At 40.7% G+C, this 21,266-nt stretch overlaps 2 protein-coding genes across 3 annotated transcripts in view; both read right to left on the bottom strand.

The window, feature by feature from the left end:
* Positions 1–4,545: 4,545 nt before the first annotated feature.
* Positions 4,546–7,137, bottom strand: LOC148115143 (uncharacterized). Its single transcript, XM_087886147.1, has 2 exons — positions 6,453–7,137; positions 4,546–6,365 (listed from the first exon to the last, which is right to left on the bottom strand). Exon 2 carries the CDS (start codon positions 6,241–6,243, stop codon positions 4,546–4,548), a length of 1,698 nt encoding a protein of 565 aa, XP_087742273.1. The 5' UTR covers positions 6,244–6,365; positions 6,453–7,137.
* Positions 7,138–10,976: 3,839 nt separating this feature from the next.
* ABHD17B (abhydrolase domain containing 17B, depalmitoylase) overlaps positions 10,977–21,266 on the bottom strand; it is an 18,139-nt gene continuing 7,849 nt past the window's right edge. For both annotated transcript variants that reach the window (XM_034410245.3, XM_034410246.3), the window contains exons 2-4: positions 20,674–21,148; positions 15,758–15,937; positions 10,977–14,565 (exon numbers count right to left, since the gene is read on the bottom strand). In XM_034410245.3, coding sequence (XP_034266136.1) covers positions 14,346–14,565; positions 15,758–15,937; positions 20,674–21,140 — 867 coding nt within the window. In that variant the 5' untranslated portion in view covers positions 21,141–21,148 and the 3' untranslated portion in view covers positions 10,977–14,345. The remainder of the gene's footprint in view (positions 14,566–15,757; positions 15,938–20,673; positions 21,149–21,266) is intronic.

Below are 21,266 nucleotides of genomic sequence, written 5' to 3'. Positions count from 1 at the left end.
TATCACATGCAGGCCACGCCCACCCCAGCTCAGTGAAAAAACATCGTGCTATGTCATGTGACAGCGATATGATGCCACAAGTTTGTTACCCATAGAATAAAGCAATGGTATGCTTTAAAATAATCTAAAGCCAACATTGCTTCCAGTATCAGAAAATTTACTGTTGTAGAAGCTTTATCTAAATGAATGTTAAAGTAGTGTGACCAGAAAAACCCATATTCTGAATTATTCTAGTTTCATAAATTCGTGTGTCAAATAATTTACCACATTTTTATCTTCATCATAGTTCTTTATAAGACATGGTACCACACTATGATATAACATCCAGTGTCTTCTGTATTGGAGTTTATAGAACATGGTAATACATGTTTTTTTTTCCTGGAAATATTCTTTGGATAAAGAGCTATATTTTAAAGTCATTCTTCTGCATTGCTTGCCCATATATTGTAAGACACAGCAATAAAATGCATTTAAGTAGCAGGAATCTCAAAGATGTTAATGACATGGAGACACTCTTGACCTTTTCAGCTGAAAATAAATACATAACCTATATATTGTATTTATAATTCCACTAATCTATGGATGTAGATTCTAGCAAAACATTTGAAACTATTTTTAAATTTCCAATTGAAAACTGGCAGAATAATCATTGGAAAGGCAGCATATCCTGTGCTAACCAATGGCTAAAGGAACAAAAAGGCACAAATTGCACTTTTCATGACAATAAAACTCAAGTGAACCTGAATGATTGTACATAAATGCCAACATATGCCTCCTTTACTTCTGACCTTGCATTGCCTCCTATCATATAGTGTCATGTTCCTTCAACGGAGTTCAGTGTACTATTATGACTCAGTATATTTGCTAAGTGGCTGGGCCCTGGTCTATTTTTCCTTGTTGCTTTCCCTCCTTTTTCTATATAATAACTGCTCATTTTGCAAGACTTTGGTTTGGGCTGTGCTTCACTGCAAAGGGACACCACAATTTATATGTTTTCTCTTGTGTCTGTTTTTATGATTGTGAGGTACTTTGTGAGACAATATATCCTGTTCAGAAGTAGGGAAAATGCGGCAAATAAAATACATTATCTGAAATACTTTTATGCATACCCACTGTTAACCATTGCAACAATTTTTGTAAAGCTAAAGCTAAAATGTCTATTATTCACAGTCCTTAAAGACCCTTTGCTTACAATTAATATATATGGCTACCTATATTATAGAAAATGGATTTTAGAATACAAAATGGGCTTTGCCTTACCTGAAAGCCCTTTCTGATTGCGGTGGGTCCGGTGGTCCTCTTCCATGGGGAGTGCTCTTCCGATGACGTCGGATCGGGTCTGCTAGCTGAGAAGCTCCTCCCTTCCTGTAGCCTCCCAGCTTTCTGATGAGATTCGATTTGTAGCAGACCTACACGGTGAGCTGCAAGAAAGGAAACAGGACACCAGAACCCCGCCGAATCGGCCCTGGGCATAACAGGGCGGGGCGGACCACCGGACCCACCGCAATCAGAAAGGGCTTTCAGGTAAGGCAAAGCCCATTCTCATTGAACGTGGGTCCGGTGGTCCTCTTCCATGGGACATACCAAAGCGTGAAACTATAGGGAGGGAGTTGCCCTGGCCGATGAGGAGGTCCGCTGGAGGACCTGTTGGAGTACCCTACGCCCAAATGCTGCATCCGCAGATGCAAACTGGTCTAGTCGATAATGCCTAATGAACGGGGTAGGGGACGACCAGGCCGCAGCCCGGCAGATTTCCTCCAAGGAGGCTTGGGTGGCCCAGGCGGCCGAAGTGGCCGCACTGCGGGTGGAATGGGCCGTGATCCTGGGTGGAACTGGCAAGGCCTGGGACCCGTAAACCGTGGCTATGGTGGCCCTAATCCAACGACCCACTGTAATGGATGAGACTTTTTGGCCCATACTAGATGGCTGGAAGGAGACTAGAAGGGATTCTGATCTCCGAAAGTCAGATGTCCGATGGATGTAGATCCGAAGGGCTCTCCTCACGTCCAGGGAGTGCCAGGCTCGTTCTAAGGGCAGGCTAGGACGTGGACAAAAATTTGGAAGGACTAGTTCCTGTGCCCTGTGGTAAGGGGAATTCACCTTAGGGAGGAACGTGGGGTCCAACCTAAGTACCACCCGGTCAGGATGAAAAACGCAGAGATCAGCCCTGATGGAGAGGGCTGCCAACTCTGAAATCCGCCTGGCCGAGGTTATGGCCAGTAGGAAGGCGACCTTATAAGACAGGAAACGTAGGCCCACTGACCTTAGGGGCTCGAAGGGAGCCTTCGTGAGGGCGTCTAGCACTAAGGGCAAATCCCAGGAGGGATATCTGTGGATAGACCCCGGGCGAAGGTTGGAAGCCCCCCTGAGGAAGAGGCGGATGAGGGAACGACTCGAGAGGGAATGTCTAGAACCGCAACACAAAATGGTGGATAGGGCGGAGACCTGCCGACGGAGCGTGTTAGGGGCCAGGCCTGCCTCAAAGCCGTCCTGCAGAAACACCAGTACCTGTACCGTGGAGGCCGACGTAGGGACGATGGAGCGGTGGTTGCACCATGACACAAAGGAGCGCCAGGTGGAGTCGTAAATCCGTGTTGTTGACGGGCGTCGAGCCGCTTGGATAGTGTTGGCGACCCGAGAAGGAATCTTGGACTTCTTCAGCAAGCTCCGCTCAACCGCCAGGCGGTTAGCTGAAGCCACGCCGGATCCGGGTGCAGTAACGGCCCTTGACGAAGAGTCACTTTGTCTCGAGGAAGACGCCAGGGATGACGGACGGACAGGGCTTGGAGGTCCGCGAACCATGGCCGACGGGGCCAGAACGGGGCAATCAACAGGAGCTCCGCCCGGAGGAACAGCATCTTTCTGATGACTTTGGGAATGAGAGGCAGAGGCGGAAAGGCATAGAGGAGGCCGGCCGGCCAGCTGCTGTGTATTGCGTCCACTGCCTCCGCCCCCGGCTCCGGGTAGCGAGAGAAGAATCTCTCTGTCTGGCGATTGGCCCGAGTGGCGAACAGATCCACCACCGGGAGGCCCAGGCGGTCGGTGATCATCCGAAACAGGCCCGGGTCGAGGGCCCACTCCCCTTGGTCCACTGACTCCCGGCTGAGCCAGTCCGCCTGGGTGTTCGTCACGCCCGATATGTGAGATGCCCGGAGGGACCTCAGGTGAGACTCCGCCCAGGCTCCCAGACTCTCGGCCTCCTGCATGAGGTGGCGAGACCGGGTCCCCCCCAGGCGGTTTACATGAGCCTTGGCGGCTACGTTGTCCGTCCGTACCAATACGTGTTTGTCTGACACCTGATCCTGGAAGATCCGAAGGGCCAGGTGGATGGCCCGAAGTTCCAACCAGTTTATATTGTGTGTCAGATCTGACTGGGACCAGCGCCCCTGGGCCATGGACGAGGACAGGTGGGCCCCCCAGCCCAGGAGACTGGCATCTGTAGTCAGAATAAGGAATTGGGACACCCTGAACTCCCTCCCCTTGAGGACTGCTGCTGAAGACCACCACTGGAGGGAGAGGAGAACTTTGTGGGGAAGGAGGACCTTGCGGTCGGAAGTCCCTAGATGACGTTTTTGGAACGGGATCAGAAACCACTGCAGATCCCTGCAGTGGAGACGCGCCCAAGGGATGATCCCGATGCAGGAGACCATCTTTCCCAGGAGCTTGGACAGGGCTGCCAGGGAGACTGGTCTCCCTGACGACACTGACCTGACCAGTGACCGCAGGCTGGACAGGCGGTCCTGGGAAAGATAAACCTTGCCTTCCACCGAATCTATGATGGCTCCCAGGTGCTGTATGCGAGTCGTGGGTATCAAATGGCTCTTGGCCATGTTGACGGAAAACCCGTGGCTCTCCAGGACCTGGAGGGTGGTGTCCAAGTCCTGGCGCGCTAGATCCTCCGAAGTCGACTGGACGAGGAGATCGTCCAGATAGGCCTGGATCCTTACTGGAAGAGTCCGGAGGTAGCCCACTAGCGCGGCCATGATTTTTGTAAAAACTCGGGGGGCCGAGGATAGGCCGAATGGGAGGGCTCGATATTGATAATGACGACCCGCATAACAGAAGCGGAGGAACTGCCTGAAGGCCGTGTGGACTGGGACGTGGAGGTAAGCCTCCGTCAGATCTATTGAGGACAGATGGTCCCCGGGCCTGATACCCTCCAAGATGGAGCTGAGGGACTGCATTTTGAACCGACGGTATCGGATCCGTCGGTTCAGGGATTTGAGGTCTAGAATTGCCCTCCAACCCCCCGACGACTTCTGGATGACGAACAGGCGGGAGTAAAAGCCTTGTCCGCGCAGCTCCTGAGGTACCGGTTCGATGGCCTGAATCTCGAGAAGATGTTGAATGGCCGATACCATCAGGAGCCGACGAGCCCGATCCCGAGAGAAAGGGCATTTGAGAAATCGGGTCGGGGGTGTGGAGAGAAATTCGAGGGAGAGGCCCACCCTGACAGTCTCCCTGACCCAGGTGTCCGAGGATGTGGCCTCCCATTGGCTGGCAAACAGGGCCAGGCGGCCTCCGATGGGAAGGCTGGACGAACCGTCAGCGGGATCTGCGGGCGGAGCGCCCACGATCCCCACGGAAGGGGCGCCTAGATTGGCCCCGCTGAGATTGGAACCCCTGACGCTCGGAGGGGCGGAATTGTCTGGATGGAAAGGACCTCTGACCTTGTCGAGGGAAGGAGAATCCTTCTGGCCCTCGAAAGGGACGAAAGGAGGAGGAGGAAGAGGGGAGGAATCTTTGTCCCGACCTACGAGACATGGAAGGTAAGTATTTACGCTTGTCCCTAGATTCTGCTAGGAGAGGTTCCAATGGAGCCCCGAATAGGAAGGGGCCTTCAAACGGGGATGTCGCCAGACGCCATTTAGATTTGGCGTCTGCCTGCCATTGTCTGAGCCAGGAAAGTCTACGGGCCGTGATAGTTGCCCCAATGGCCTTGGCCGTGAACCTGGATGAATTCAAGGTGGCGTCGGCCGAAAACTCTAAAGCTGCCAGTACCTTAGTAATGTCCTGCTGAGAGCGTAAGTCAGACACTGGAAGACGTTCCTGCAGTTGCTTGAGCCAAAGAATGGACGCTCGGTTAAAGAAGGAAGCAGCCATTGAGGATCTGACGGCCCATGCAGAAGCCTGGTGAGACTTGACCAACACGTGTTCCAGACGGCGTTCCTCCGGCCGGAGGTTCTCCTCTGGAGGGCCCGCAGTATACGAAGAGGTCGAAAGGGCGGCAACTGGAGCATCCACCGAGGGCACCTGCAGAAGGGAGGAAAACTCCGGGGCCATATTATAAATGCGCTTGTCCAACGCATTGGGTCTAGGCCCCGAAGCAGGGGCAAGCCATTGCTTAGTGAGGACATCCCGGAACAATTTGGGGCCTGGGATCTCTTCGGTTTCAATGAGAGGTTCCTCAAACAGAGGCACTGAAGAAGTCCCCTCCCCAGCCGGATTAGGGCGGGGTGTTCCTAAACCAGTCGTTAATTTAGCTTTGTGCAATAAGGACCTGAACAATTGGGGTTTGAATAGGCCTATGAAAGAAGGTTGGTCTGGAGTTAAGTCTTCATCATCAGACAACTCAGTGTCCTTAACCTCCTCACCGGTGAGAGAACCTTGGACAGAAGAAGCTGATGAATGAGCTCTGGCAGGGGGTTGAACCCTATCTGACATAAGACCTGAACCTTCCACATCTATGTGAGAGGGTGAATCAGAAACCCATGAGGCTGTTCTGCGCTGTCTGTCGGCCTGAATGCCTTGCTGAATGGCCTGATGGATATAAGCCACCAAATCTGGGGAAATTACAGGCCCCTGCCCTTGGTTATCAGAACTCTGCAGGACTGGGGAAGGAGAAACCCTGCCCCCCCCCGGGGATTGAGCCCTAGAGGGCTCTTCTTCTTGATTCCCAAAGAGAGATTCATTAACTTGTTGCTGTGGCTGAACAGAAGCCCCATCCCCATCCGGGGATAAGGCTGGAGGCAAGGCCTGGGCAATGGGTTCAGGTCTCACAGGAGAGGAGGCCCGAGCAGGGATAGAGGCTGAGGCCTCAGCTTCCTTAATAGAGGCCTCCTTGAGGGCCTTTTGTATTGAACGTTCAATTGCCTGGTGCAGCCTCATCTCCTCCCTTGATCTAGAATCAGAAGATTTGGAGGAGGATTTTTTTGTCTTTTTTGTAGGAACCTCAGCTGAAGTTCCAGGTTGGTCCAAAGAAGGGCCCTGTCTCTTAGTCTTAGACTGTCTGGTGGGAGCCATTGTAGAAAGAGGCCCAGACCTCGCAAAAATGCAAAATGGTGGAGGGAGCAGAAAGGCCAAAATGGCGGCTGCCACGAGGTGAGCAGGGATCCCTGGAGAGGCCTAGGAAGGCTGCAAGCCGTCTGCCAAAGAAAGGGCAAATAGAACAATTAATCCAGGAGGGGAGGATGATCCTTAGTTAATCCCCCCCCCCGCAGGGAGAAACTTACTTTGGCAGCAATGAGTTCCAATTAGACTGTGCTGTCTCCTTTGCAATTCCCTCCAGGCGCGTGGGCGAAAGCCCAGGGGGCGCCAAATAGCTGCTGAACAGGCAGGAAAAATCGCCCTGCCTGCAGTCCTGCCGGAGCTGAAAGGAGAGCCGGAGGAGAATGGGGCGATTAGGCCCGAGGGAAAGGCTCCCAGCTCCTGTGCCTTCCGGCGCGATGCAGCCCAATGGAGCAGTGGAGGCTCCGCCTTCCCCGCCCCTTCTGAAGCCGGTGCGACGGCGGGGAAGCAACCACCTAATCCCTGCCTGAGGGCTGCTGCAGCGGCATAGGGAGTTTAACCCCTCTCGCTGCCAGAGAAATCTCCACCTCGAGGGAGCTTAACTCACCTCGATCAGTCCTCAGCGGCCTCGGGACGAAACCTTGCTCGCTGGGAATTATTCCCCCCCCCCCTGGGGGAATCAGGCAGGCAACAATTTAGAAGTCCAATTAGCTGGAAGGCAGGGATCAATTTAGAATATCCAATTAGAGTTATAATACTTCCAAAGTTATGGAGCAGCTCAAACCGTGACTTGATCCAAATCGGATCGAGTCTGAAAGCTGGGAGGCTACAGGAAGGGAGGAGCTTCTCAGCTAGCAGACCCGATCCGACGTCATCGGAAGAGCACTCCCCATGGAAGAGGACCACCGGACCCACGTTCAATGAGAATTTAGAAAGTACAAATGCTGCTAATGGTATATGGTATATGATGTATTTTTTTTAAAAAAAAGCAGAAGCCAATTGCAAAATAATCTGTATCTGCAGATAGGACATTTAATCCTTCAACAAAGGATGTAGTTTGGAACTAGAATCCTGTGGTACATAATATTGAATTTAATAGGATCAGATAATATGGGAGAATGATTGCTTAAAATAGTTATGTGGAAAATTTAGTGGAATATTTCAATTAAAACATGTAACTCTTTGTGACTAAACAAATTACATGGGCCAGTCTCAAAACAGGCGTATTTAATTAATTCTTCTGTAATGTTCCTTGCCCTAAGTATAAAAATGAAAAATGATTGTTTGTGGCTGCTGGTATAGTTTAGCATTGAAAGAACACACATTTTCTATTAAAATTTCCTGTTGAGGTTTACCTGTGCCACTCATATGAGACTTAGTAATAGTGTTCTATAGTCATTGTACCATTGTGTGCCCTTTATTCTGTTGGACACAACTGTCACTTAACTGAATGGACTACTGGAAACTCGTGCATCATTCCTATTAGCAAATGTAGCACAAAAACAGGAAGTAAAGTGATCTGTTACCAAACTGGCATTTCATCATACTCATTTTGAAATACTGCTGCTTCTGCAATCAACATAGACTGGAGTAAGAATCATCCACTTCAGTATATGTATTACACAGGTGCTATTTAGCACTCCCATTCAGAATGCTTGTCATTCAAAAATTTGTTTTTGCAGAAACAGTTACATTACAACACATAACATTAATATATGTGAAGTTGCTAGCTGTTATCTAGGAAACCATATGAAGGCCAGATCCCACTAATGAGGCCAAGAAAAAATATATAACTCATTGAAAGGTAGGAAACTAGTTTTTAAAAAATACTCATGAAAGTATGGTATTCCATTGGCTATTGTTATTAGCCAAAAATCCCTCAACAACCCTAGTCTAAACAATACAGAAAAATAATTTAGAAACAAGTAATACTTTAAGGAAAGAGCTGATGTTTGTTTTTGTGAACAGTTGATATATGAGCACTTTTTGCCATTTGGCAGAATCCAGAATCAAGTTTAAAAATTCTACATCCTCTTGGTTAGTGGGACTAACAAGCACTCACATTCCAGTCTTTAAATCTTTGTTGGTTATGGAAATGGTAATTTTAGAAAAGTACTCTTTGTAGAACTTAAGAACAATACATTTCTAAATTATATTATAATTTAATAATTAAGAGATATGTTTTAGTAGAGGAAAATGATAGCCTAGTAGTGAAGGCAACTGAAGATGCTGTTTCGTGAAATACAGCTCCTTGAAAAAATTAAACTTTGCTCTTTTAAAAACCATGACAATATGAGACTTCTATTGAAATATAATGTAGTTTAGAATATTCTAGAATGCATTGTTTTAAATATAAGTGTAATTAACATCAGTTTAAGATAGCATTTTTTATTTATCTTGTAAAGCAACAGATTAAATACTGGCAAATATCAACCATCTAAGCAATATAAGTTTGTGTCAGTAGAGGGCATACATTCATTCTAAACTACCACTAAAATATTCTAATAAAGCCTACTGAAGTATAAAAATCTGAGTTCTTACTGTCTCAGATAGCAAAGCCATGAACAAGACAAATTATCTTTCTCTAAAAAGTGAAATGTTAAACAGAGGAATTCTAGTCTTCATTATTTCAGAAGTCTTGCAGTCTTATTTTAATGTATGTCAGTGCCATCTGGCCACAGATGTCCAAGCTTTGCAAAAAATTTCTTTTTGTTAGTTTTGAGTTGACTCATCTCCTTGAAGCAAAGCGGTGTTGTGGTCTGTCTCATTTCAGCTTGTTTCATCAAACTGGCTTTTGTGAAAAACATACTGCCGAGCAAAAGATTAAGATATTTTGTTTCTGTTGCACAAAACACAAAGTGAATATGCTCTTTAAAGGTAAAGGTTCCCTTGCACATGTGTACTAGTCGTTTCCGGCTCTAGGGACGGTGCTCATCTCCGTTTCTAAGATGAAGGGCCAGTGCTGTCCGAAGACGTCTCCGTGGTCATGTGGCTGGCATAACCGAAGGTGCATGGAGCACTGTTACCTTCCCACCAAAGTGATCCCTATTTTTCTACTTGCATGAACTGCTAGGTTGGCAGAAGCTGGGACAAGTAACAGGACCTCACTCCATTATGTGGTGCTAGGGATTCGAACCGCTGAACTGCTGACCTTCTCAGCATCTTAGTCATTGAGCCACTGAGCAAGATGCTTTTTATATACTCCTAAAAATAGTTTGAATAAAGAAAATTGGTGTGTTATGGCAAAAATTGTAATGATGAATTAGCTTAAATACTGATGATTTATCATAATATACATTTTCAGGCTTTAATTCAATTATGCTTTTCAATACTATTTGTTCAATTCAAACTTTAGTTCTGGAAGAAGTATGAGAAATTTAAATATGCCTATTATCAGCCTCTTGATAAATCACATTTTTCCATTCTACTGAGATGTACAGTATTTCCCCTTTAAAATTCCATTAAGACATTTTTTCTAATAATTGCATACTTGTATATAAAAAATCTTTTTTGGTGATGAATTTCCATTTTTCTTCATTATTAATGGGCCACTCTGCCTTTTGAATGTCTCTTTGCTAAATGAATATATAGCATTTATAGCATATAGAATGTATAGCATTTTCACAAACCCCTTGCTGATCATATACAGTTCCATGCAAAAAGTTTAGGCAGTCCTCTTCAAACTTATATTTTGAATCTGCAAATAAATAGTATGCTTATTTTGATTTGCAGAAAGAGATAATGTTTAAATTTGTACCATGTAAAGTTTGTGTTATTTTCTGTTGCTTGGAAATTCAGTGAAACATACAATGTTATTTGGGGTGAGTAAATTTTTGTATGCAAGTATAAATGTGAACCAGAATGGATGAATCTTCAACAAATATACCAAATTTTCTCTTAACAGTCATTCATGGGATTAAGGGTTTACTTAGAAACTAGACTGAAAGCCTTAATTAAATCACATTTTCAATGGTTTTTTATTTTTCAGTTCACACAATTTATTGCAATATTCAGTCCTGAAAGTTCATCTCATACACGCACTCTGAAACTGAATATAAAACTCTGGTTTGGTAGCATGAAGTAGATTAATAATGAAGCTAGGGAAGAGTTGGAGTTATGATTCCTCTACCAAATTTTTAACAGTGGAAAAAATATTTTACAATTACTACAAGATAGGCATAAAGATAATTTTGCTTAAAAGGAAATATATAACGAATACAGAGGATTCAGCCTCTCTAACACCAAACTTTTGATGTAGCCTATAAAATATCACCAAATTGATTTTTAATGGGCTGGAAAGGAGACATTAAATATGTGAGGATCATGTTAATAAATTTAAATTGGGTTTTTTTCCCTTGCCCTAGCCTCAGTCCTGAAGTTTTGCACACCGGCAGCTGTCTGTACATGGATTTATTACTATAGCAGTATAGTGGTTCCCAGAATTAGGTTCAATTTTACACTTCACAAAGAAAGTGCCCACTGATTAAAAGTTTTTTAAACTGCTAATAGTCAACCAGCCAACTTCAGCATACATTTGAGAAATTTAATTATTTCCACTTCAACAATTTCAATTGCATTGCCCCCCCAACCCCCCCCAAAAGTTCCATAAGCAATATCTCATAAATTTAGGACATACTCTGTTCCAGCTATCTTCTGAAAGATGACCAAAATTACATAATGGTGAGAATTATAAAACAATACTGAAAACAGGATTCCATTACCATTTATAAAAAAAAATTGAAACACTGTAATCAAAAGCTAGGTTTTATTTGAGCTGTCTGAATGTACAATGATTAGCAGGATTTTTAAAACAGAAATAATTCCAGAGTAAAGCTTAGGGCCAGGCTTGACACTGAATTAATCCAATGTTAAACAAAAGGACAAACACAAGCAAACATAGTAAAGATTAACATTCAAGATTTAACTTAATCTAAATAGTTTCCACTTACAAGACTTCTTTAAATTGTTTATTTTATTTTCTGGAATTATGTATATATCTGTCATTACCTTGTATCCACTTTTCCAAAGTGGAGGCTCAACTACCCAAGAGTAATAGGGTCAGTTTGAGGTAGTGTGCAGTATTAAACCAGACAATTACATCCATTTACTTGCAAACTATAGCATCCAATTGGGCAGCATATCAGTGATCATTATAGTTACCCAGCTTGACACAGCACAAAAGTGAATATATTTATTAGGGTAAAGAATTTTTTAAAACCACCAATTCCATAATAAAGATGGCAAGACTTTTTTCACTAATGGCTTTTATCTCTGGGTTCTGCTGAAATTACCATGACTGAGACAATAATAATGAAGAACCAGAAACAAATTTGATCTGGAACTGTCAGTATTGCCTTAAACATCTGCCAAATTCTTAAAATCTCTTGGGTGGATGGAGGGAAGCAATTTGCCACCTTTTTCCTCCTCTTCTAAAAATTACTGTACAAAATATGTTTTAGGAATACAATTTTACTAGCAAGTAAAATTGAAATAATGTTATTTCTTAACAGTATGCTTGTATCCTATTTGATGGAATCATATTTCTCCCACCCCATAAGAGCCAGTACGCATCAAAAGTACATAATTCAGATTACTTAAAAATCATCACTGATTTGTTTTGGTAAAGTAAAACATATCATGCTTATTTAATATGAATGGAATGGACGGAAGTATAGCGTTTACATCTTTTATATTAAGTTGCTACATCCCAAGCATGTACTTATCTCTTTACTGCTAGTAAATAAATGCGCAACTTTACCCATATACTTCTCCTATATGTATGCAGATGATTTAGAGACAAAGCAGCTGTAGTTGTAAATTACTGTTGACAATAGCCACTAGGGGAAAACTCATTGCCTAACAACCAAATCATACAGAGTGGCAAATTCTACATTCTTTTTAAATACAATCTGAAATGTAGGGCAATCTAATCATAATATAAATGAGCTTGCTACCGATACATACAATTGCAAATACCCTATTGTAAAATGGCAAGTTGCTTGCAGCAGCACACAACAGTAATTCATATATTCATCAATCCCAATCTACATCTTTTGGCTAGTAGATAGTCACTTTTGTCGCTATTTATTCCACTGTTCTAAGAAAAGATATATGAAACAATATTGATATTAAACTGAACTTTACTGGAGCAACTTTTAATTTGAATTATTAAGGATTTTAGAGAAAGGATGTAGTATATTTAATCTGAAACTCAAAAAGTTAAAATTACCAAAATGTAATCAATTTTCTCAGTATTTCATTCAAATCAAAATTATTTTTAGGATCAATGTTCAAGCTCCAAGCATTGAGATTTTATTGATTTTGGAATACACCCACTGAAGTCATTACTTTTTTGGGACTAATAACTAAAACTGAATCCAATCGCTAGTGCATCACTCTAACTGGAGAAGGTATGTATTTTTAAATATACTACTAAAAGATATCCTTTAAACTATACTAGTAAAACAGCATCTCAAGCAAAGAACTGGTTGCTAATTTTCTTGGATTCAATCTCTGCGTGATCAAATTGCCATGGGATACAAATAGTTCATGAAGGATGGCTTAGGCATATTAAACATATTAAAACTAATTGAAATATTTTTAAATGGTATGGATTGAATCATTACTTTTCCTAGATCTAACACTGTAACTGACAAACATTTGCTAGCTATTGTGACAACTCACAGTTTGCCTTATATATTTAATATATTAAGTCCTTCATTTATGAAATCAAAAAAACAATTTAATTAGAAGCCACAATGGCTTGCTCAAAATGTCAGCATACACTTGTCAAATGTCTTCTATCCCCTAAAAAAGTGGATGCTATAAGTAGTAAAACCGCTGGCAACAAGAAATCGATCTAGATTTTAGGAATCACTAGAGTTTAGCAAAATGTTTTAGTCACATCAGAAATTGTGCTCTCTTACTGTATTCACAGAGAAAGAACTAATCAGGAACAGTTTATGTTTTGCACAAACATTTCAGAATTGTAGAATTTTTCTTAAGAGTTAAACACATCAGAATCTAAGCATTTACAATACATCATACAATATTCTCAGACAATCACAAGAATAAGCAGAACAGGTTAACTACATAAGGCTTTAAAATTAGAAGCACAGTGTGTATTTGAATATTATTTTGCTTACAAGTCAGGCTATATTTTTAATTTTATTCAAGCAAAAATGTATTCTAGGGAAAGGCAGCTTATTTTATGATGAGTTGTCAACATTTGTTTTACTATATAGGAGTACATTAGTAAACTTTTCATAATAATTGAAACAATTCTATATTGTAAAACATTCAAATCAAAGTGTCAACTAAGTCTGTAAGTTCGTATGTTTGTCAATATAAAAAAAATCAAATCAATATTAGATTTTTTGGAAGATTTTTACATGATTATTTTAAAATAGCTGTATATAAAGTTCCTTAGATTACTTGCCGATATCACGGAGATATTGGTTCCGTATTTTGTTGAGTTTCTATTGGCCTTGTTAATAGAGTAGTGCTTTGAAAACAGCATTTTTGGCCATTAATCAGTTAGGAAAAGAAGAACGAAAACACTGAGAAGACGACAAAGTAATAAAATACTTATTTTGATTTGCTCCCTATAATAAGGCCTGTAAAATTCAAGTGGTTGTCTTCATTCTTTTTTATTCCTTCAAATGCAATGGCTATTTGTATTTTATAACTGCTTCAATTATACCTGTGCAACAGAACATGTCACAGTACATTTTGAGATGTTTTAAAAATATTGTATATAAACTTGTTTGGGATATGCTAAAGCATTTGGCAACACGTTTACAGCATCAGAGTTTACATAATTAAAATTGTACTTCCTTCTAAGATTTTTGTACATCTTAAAAAGATTTGCAAATTGACTTAAGTATATAAGAAAACTTGCACAAAATATATAAACTACACAGGTTTTGTTCCATCATCTACAATTCCAGTTAATACTGGCATTAAAACCTTCATTAATTATGTTTACAAATCATTTTACCTGTACATTTATGAAGGCAACTGACCTGATTTGAAAACAAAACCATCAGGTTTCATGTTGTGGCTATTAAGATCTGGAGTTCAGCAATGAAATTCAACAAGGAACTAAACAAAGCGGTTTACAAATTCACCAGTTCCTGTGATACAAACTGTTTTAATCTTTCAAGATACTGTACGTAAAGTTCCACATCATTATGTCCTGCCCCTTCAAGCCACAATGGTTCCACAGGTCTTTGGCAACGCTCAAATAATGCTAGGCCATGTGAAAAGTCAATCACTTCATCTTCAGTCCCATGGATTATTAACACCGGCGAAGTTATTTTAGATATCTTGTCAATACTACAGAAACACAGAAGAAAAATAACACACATAGCAGAAAATTCCACAGATGTCTTACATGCATATATGGTTAAAACGAATATTTACTATGCTTTATTGACAGTGTGCCATTAGAGAGTTTATTTGGTGGAGATTTTCAAAACCAGGTCGCACAAATTCATGTAGAAATTAAACTTTTGGAAAAAAAATACAGGATTAGCACCCTGCTGTATACAGTATACAGCAGAATTCTACTGTTAACTGAAAAAGAGTATAAAGTGAGTGTTTTCTCTAACTTCCTCTTAGGCTCCCAACACCATCTCCATCTTTCAAAGAATAAGACGACATTTTGCAGCAATACATTAATTATGCTGAAGACGTGAGGAAGATGGAAGCACTGGAAAAAGTTGCTGGCCACTCTTTCATGTAACCCACTTCTTTCTGCAAAAGGTAAAAACTTGAATATAGGTAGTCCTCAACATATAACCATAACTGGAATCAGAATTTCTTTCTCATGCTTACTCTCGCTTCATTTCTTGGTTGCCATTCACGGGGGGCGGGGGGATGTGGGGGGTGGGAAGAGATGATGGGGGAGCTTAGGAATGTGGTGCCTCAGCTGCTAGTCAAAACATCTACCAGCCGGCGTGTGAACCAAGGCCATGTCAACGGACACTTGTTGGAGCTGGAACCCGTGGCTGAATTGATTGGCCCATGTGATCTAAAAGACACAGGGGGATGGGGAATTTCTATTCTTTTAACTATTCCCGAGTGCGGAAACCCTTTAGAGCTAGCTTCACTTTTCTAAATGCTGATACAATGTACACAATAAAGGGCTTCTTGAACCTGAGCAAACTGTCAGTCTTGACTGCCTTGAGTCCATCACTAGGAATGATGTCACATGGGGGAAAGCTGCAACGGTTGTAAGTGTGAGGACCAGTTGTAATCACTTACATCTGTGTCATTGTAAGGTCACTAAACAAATGACTGTAAGTCAAGGACTACTGGTATGCAGATGGGTAGGCCTTATTGCAACCCACAGATTTGGTTTAATGTGTTTTAACTGTCTGATATATAGCAGCATGAAAGAAAAAAAGTCCAGTTACTCTAAACAAGTTTCTCATTTAATGATTTTTCTTTTGACGTTCAAGCAAAAGAGCATATGGATGAGATAACTAAGTTCTAACTGCATTTTAAGAACAAACATGTAACTTACTTTGGGAATGCATCAAAGCAGTATGTCTTCTTTATATCAGGAAAAGCTACTCGCATTCCTGAGGTCAGAGGAGAATGTAGAATTACAGCAGCACTTTCATAACGAGCAGCAAGATCCACAGATGGCACAGTTCCTATGCTCTGGCCATATATAATCACATTTTCAGGGCGAATTCCGTATCTGAAAAAGTAGTGTTTTATGTAATTTCAAAGTGATGAAATATGCTATCAATAAAGTAAATATACAAGTGTACATAAAATAGTAAAATTATGTATCTTACAGAATGTAAAAAAATAAATCATTTTATCCCTTTCATGAAGGGTAAAAAAGTTTCATAAGTACAAAAAATTATACCGGTATTCAGGCAAATACTTTTAAGTGAATGTACCAAGAGTATTATATTTTTAAGACTAAAAAATAGTTATTAGTATGTTTTTTAAGTAATGTCTAAAGACAAGTTTATAAAAATGGCATTCAACGTTTGACAGATATTTGTCATCTCAGATGGCTTCTTCCATGTCTATATTGCTTTCTGAAACACATAGCGCATAGAGTTTATTAATCCAATTACATTTTTCTAAACTGGTTTTACATACACAGACAGAATCACACCTCATTCTTTCTGGTGAGAGGAATGTATGATGCTCCTTTTTTGCTGAATGACAACTTCCGTTTTATGCCAACTAGAATGCCAGTCAGGAAGCCAAACAAGCAACGAGGCAAGCAATACATCAATATTTAGAGCAGTGTTTTCCAAAGTTGGCAACTTCTACATGTGTGGAGCAACTACCAGAATTCTCATCAGCTGTCATCTGCCCGAGTAATTCTGTGATGTGAAGTTTATACACCTGGAAATTTCAGTTCAATTCAGGCACACTGATTTAAAGCATCAGCAACCCCCTGACCCCTATCTTAGAACATCTGCAAAAAGTATACTAGTAACTGCACAATTTCTAATTAAGAAATATCAGGAAGTATTCTGATCAAGGAACTACTCAAAAGTATAAAAGGTCCTAGAGATAATCAGTTCTCAACTTCAATGTCACCTGACTAAAAGGCCATTTAAAATGGATTTGCTGTTACTAACATCTGCTGCTTTAAAAACAAATAAGTATACAAGGTATGGTCAAACTTTAAAGCTATTTAAATTATTATTTATCCCTACTCCACCATAAAATTACAACAAACACTGACCTACTAATTTATAAGTATTTAGGCAAGGATCTAGTTTATCTTGTTTCAAACTAGAGGTCCCAATAATTCTTAAGACTCAAGACTTACCTAGAATCCTGTACAGTCAATAAAATCAAAGGGGTTATTTAGTTAACACATGCAAGTTTTTAAGGACAAATAAACAAATCTCTCTTTCTATATGCATTTCTAAGTAATTAAAATATTAAAACATAAAGAGTGACTGCCTTACAATGCTAAAATATTTTTGAAAAACATAGGAATGAAGAAGACAGAAATGTGTTGGAAACATCAGTTAGCCTTTAAAAAAATATGTAATCTAATTGAGGCTAAGAAATTAGTTTGAAAAAAACCCCATCATGCCTAGTAACAACAATAAAAGGTAACCTGCTACTAACTGGAGCAAACAGTAACTGCTCTCGATAAACAGAAGCATGACAACAGCTTGTTCACAAATATTTTTCCTCTCCACCTATAAGAAGAATGAAAAATATAGTGCAACCATCCACTAAGATATTGCTGAAACTGCATGCGTGGTTTAACCAGAAATATTCATGTAAGTAGTACACACACAGAGTTAAAAACAGCAACAGCTGCTGCTTCTACTATAATCAGTGAGGAAAGAATGGCACAGGTGCTGTTGTGAAGGATGTAGGAAAGTAAAGGAATTAATAAAAATTTGGAATGTCTCTTTTCAACATAAAAATGGACAGAGCAAAAAGATAGGAAGTCTTAGCTCTCTGTGAGATAGCCAGATTTTTTTAAAAATGTCAAAAAAAAATATCCTTAAATATGCATATCAGATGGCTGCATAAAACTTTCATTTTTAATGTTCAAGCCACAGAAGAGCCACAATAGGTAGGTTAATACTAAGCCATTATTTTAAATTGTTGCCCTGGTTCACATATAACAAGCCATGTAACATGGTGTACAAATCAAAATGGATTTCTGTAATACAGTGCTAAATATAAATAAACTACATGATGACTTAGAACAGTGGTTCTCAACCTTCCTAATGGCGCGACCCTTTAATACAGTTCCTCATGTTGTGGTGACCCCCAACCAGGGGTGGGTTCTAAATTTTTTTACTACTGGTTCTGTGGGCGTGGCTTATTTTGTGGGCGTGGCTTGGAGGTCATGTGACTGAGTGGGCGTGGCTAGCTGGTCATGTGACCGGGTGGCCATGGCTATGTGTATAGGGACTACTCAGAGGGCTGAAAAAAGTCATTTCTGACAGGTCCTCGCACTTTTGATCGGTCTTCACACTTATGACTGGTCAACATTTATGCCCATTGTAGCATTCTTAACAACCGTGTCACTCATTTCACAACTGCTTCTCTTCACCATGGTGACAAGATAGGCAAAAACGTAAAATGTGAGGACAGTCATAAGTTCGAGGACTGGTCAAAAGTGTGAGGACCAGTCAAAAATAACTTTTTCAGCCCTTTGAGTAGTCCATATGCCTAAAAGGATGCAGCAATAGAGAGGATGAAGGAAGGGAAGGGAAATTAGAGTAGGAGTGAGGGTAAGAGAGGGAGGAAGACAGGAGGAGAAGGAGAAAGAAAGAGGAAGTAGGGAGGAGAAGAAGAGGGGGAGGAAGAGAAAGTAAGAAGGAAAGAAAAGAGACAGGTGGTAGGTTTGAGGAGAAAGATTGCTGTACAATAAAAAAGATGAAAGGGAAGAAAGCCAACCCCAAACAAATATAAAGATATTAAGATAAAGAATGAATTGTTAAACTTTAAAAAATAAAAGAGAACAAATATGAATAAGTAACAATAATTAGAAACACACATACAAACATACAATGTATTTTCTCTGAACAGAGTATTTGGTCGGTTCACAAATTTAAACAGTGTTTAGTCATTTCAATTAAATTTACAATTTCTATATTTCCTTTTTGCCATATTTATTCCTCATCTATTTTTGTAAAAAACCAATATTACCCTTCATCCTCATCTCTAATCTTAATCAAATTCAATTTTTCCCTTCTATTCTATATTATACCCCTTCCCATTGTAATCTATTTTTATATCCATCCTCACATTGGTTAATTATGTAATGTTACAGTTGTTTAATATAAATTCAACATTTTAATATAAATCAATTAGTTATATAACTACCTTTTTTGTATATTAATCAATATGAACATGAATATTCCAATTATTTCCATGCAATCCAATTTCTTACAAATCAATTAATTATATTTACCAATAATAAACCAAATAATTTCCTCCATATATTCCTCCAAATCACAACTTAACTATTTCTGCTTTCAACACAATATACAATAAATAGTATCTCAATTATTACAATTCCCTAGTTAAATAGAGCTTTTTTTCTTTTGTGTTTTAAAATCTTGAACTCTCCTCTTTTCCCCTAAATTTCCCATTGTTTGCACCTACCTTTTTTGGTGAGGAAAAAGAAAAGAAATCTGCCTGCCTAATTTTCCAACGTTGCAGCAACAACAAAGCCAACAGCCTGCTTTATTTTCAGTTTCGTTTTTCAGCTTAGCTAGGGGAAAAAAAATCTGCTCCAGCAAGCAGCAGAGCCCTGAGCAAAACAGCTAAGAGCAAATCAGCTGAGAGTCGGGAGCCGATCTAATCAAGGCCTAATTAGCCTCTGCTGAAGCTCCGCGGGCCAATAAAATTACAAAAAAAATACCGAACCGTTTGTTAAATTGCTGGCTCGCCCGCCCCTCGCCCACCACTATTTATTGGCAATAAATAGTGGTGCGGAGGGGCGGGGCGAGCCAGCAATTTAACAAACGGCTCGGCCGAACCCCCTAGAACCGGCAGAATCCCACCACTGGCTATAGGGCGGCCCTTTGAAGCCCCGTGGCAAGAATTTAAACAGTTTTTTTTCGTCTAGCCATCAGCTGGGACTCAGGAGGCAGCAAAAGATTGGGAGTGGGCGGGGTAAGCGAACGGCCGGCAATCCAACAGAGCAGAGAGTGAGGGTGAGTGAAGGCGGGGGGGGAGGGCTTTGGCGACCCATGTGAAATGGCCATTCGACCCCCAAAGGGGTCGCAACCCCCAGGTTGAGAACCGCTGACTTAGAATGATGGGAACTTAAACAATGATGCTTTAATTTAAGAAAGCATTCAATGTAGAATCCCTACCACACTAAGTCAGCTTGATTCCAATAATTTATTTTCTGAAGATATGAATTAATCTGAAATACTGATTCAATGTAGCACCTCTCACTTGATTTTCCTTGTCAATGGAAAATAAATCAATATTAATATTTTACTAACCTACACTTTATACTTTATTGATCCGAACTCCACTGTCACAATGTAAACAAAAGCATTATTTCTCATGAATTAATAAGATGTCCCTTACTTTACTTAATGAATTAAAAAAAGACAATATGAACAGATTTTTAATGTAAAATGTTTCAAAGGGCTGGGCAAACCAGGCAAGTAGAGTCCAATTTCCTCACATCTTATTTCTTACAAGTCTCTAATAAAACTTTCCTGACGATTGAAAAAATCTGAATAACACTGTTAGGGAAAAAATGTGAGCGCAGCTACAATCACTGTAGCACACAGCCACTAACTACCTTTCCCCTCAGTCCCCATACCGCAATTGGTCCATTCTGCAGACTTTTCCCAATGCTCAGATAAACGTTTTCAGGACGGCTTCTGTATTATGCACACAGTCAAATTCACTATGAGAATAAACAAAAATTCTACTAACTTTGTAAAATAATATAATTCTATTTACCTTGTTCTAAGAGCTACCCAAGCAGCATCAATGTCAGCATACAAATTCTTCTCTGTTGGTTTTCCAGAACTTGCTCCATATCCAGAATAATCATATGAAAATATGTTGCAATTAATCCGTGAACCAAGTCCTATGTAAAAACTGCTCATCTGGCCTAAATCAACAGCATTTCCATGCGAGAAAAGTAAAGTATATTTGGCGCTAGGGGAACAACGCACAAACATACAGGCAATCCTGTTACCTTTGCTGGTTCTAGTCATGAAACATTCAATAGCATCTTTTTCTCTAGAAGAGTACTGCCAGTCTGCTCGATCAGAAAGATGTAGAGTCCAACGACTCCCACTTTCATCACACATGAGTGTATAGGTGGGGTCTGGGGGCAAAAATGCCAGTTTGGAAGCTATTTTTCCTGGACATGGTGGGCAACAGAATAGGCAGCAGAGTTCACTAAATGAAAGATTGTTCATCCTCCAATCTGAAATAAGAAGGAAAGGATGTTACCTTCTAGTAGGAATTTAATAATAATAATAATTCGTTACACATTTTCAGTAAAATATTGAACTTTTACATATAATACCAATATTATATAAGTA

Source organism: Pantherophis guttatus, chromosome 2 (genome assembly GCF_059756535.1).
Source record: "Pantherophis guttatus breed Tessera chromosome 2, ASM5975653v1, whole genome shotgun sequence".
Classification (NCBI taxonomy): domain Eukaryota; kingdom Metazoa; phylum Chordata; class Lepidosauria; order Squamata; family Colubridae; genus Pantherophis; species Pantherophis guttatus.
The sequence above is the reverse complement of the archived record's forward strand: the minus strand, read 5'-3'. Positions and strand labels throughout refer to the sequence as shown.

Bases quoted from the DNA above. Each gene is read 5' to 3' on its own strand.
- LOC148115143 (XM_087886147.1), bottom strand. From the start codon at position 6,243: ATGGCTCCCACCAGACAGTCTAAGACTAAGAGACAGGGCCCTTCTTTG.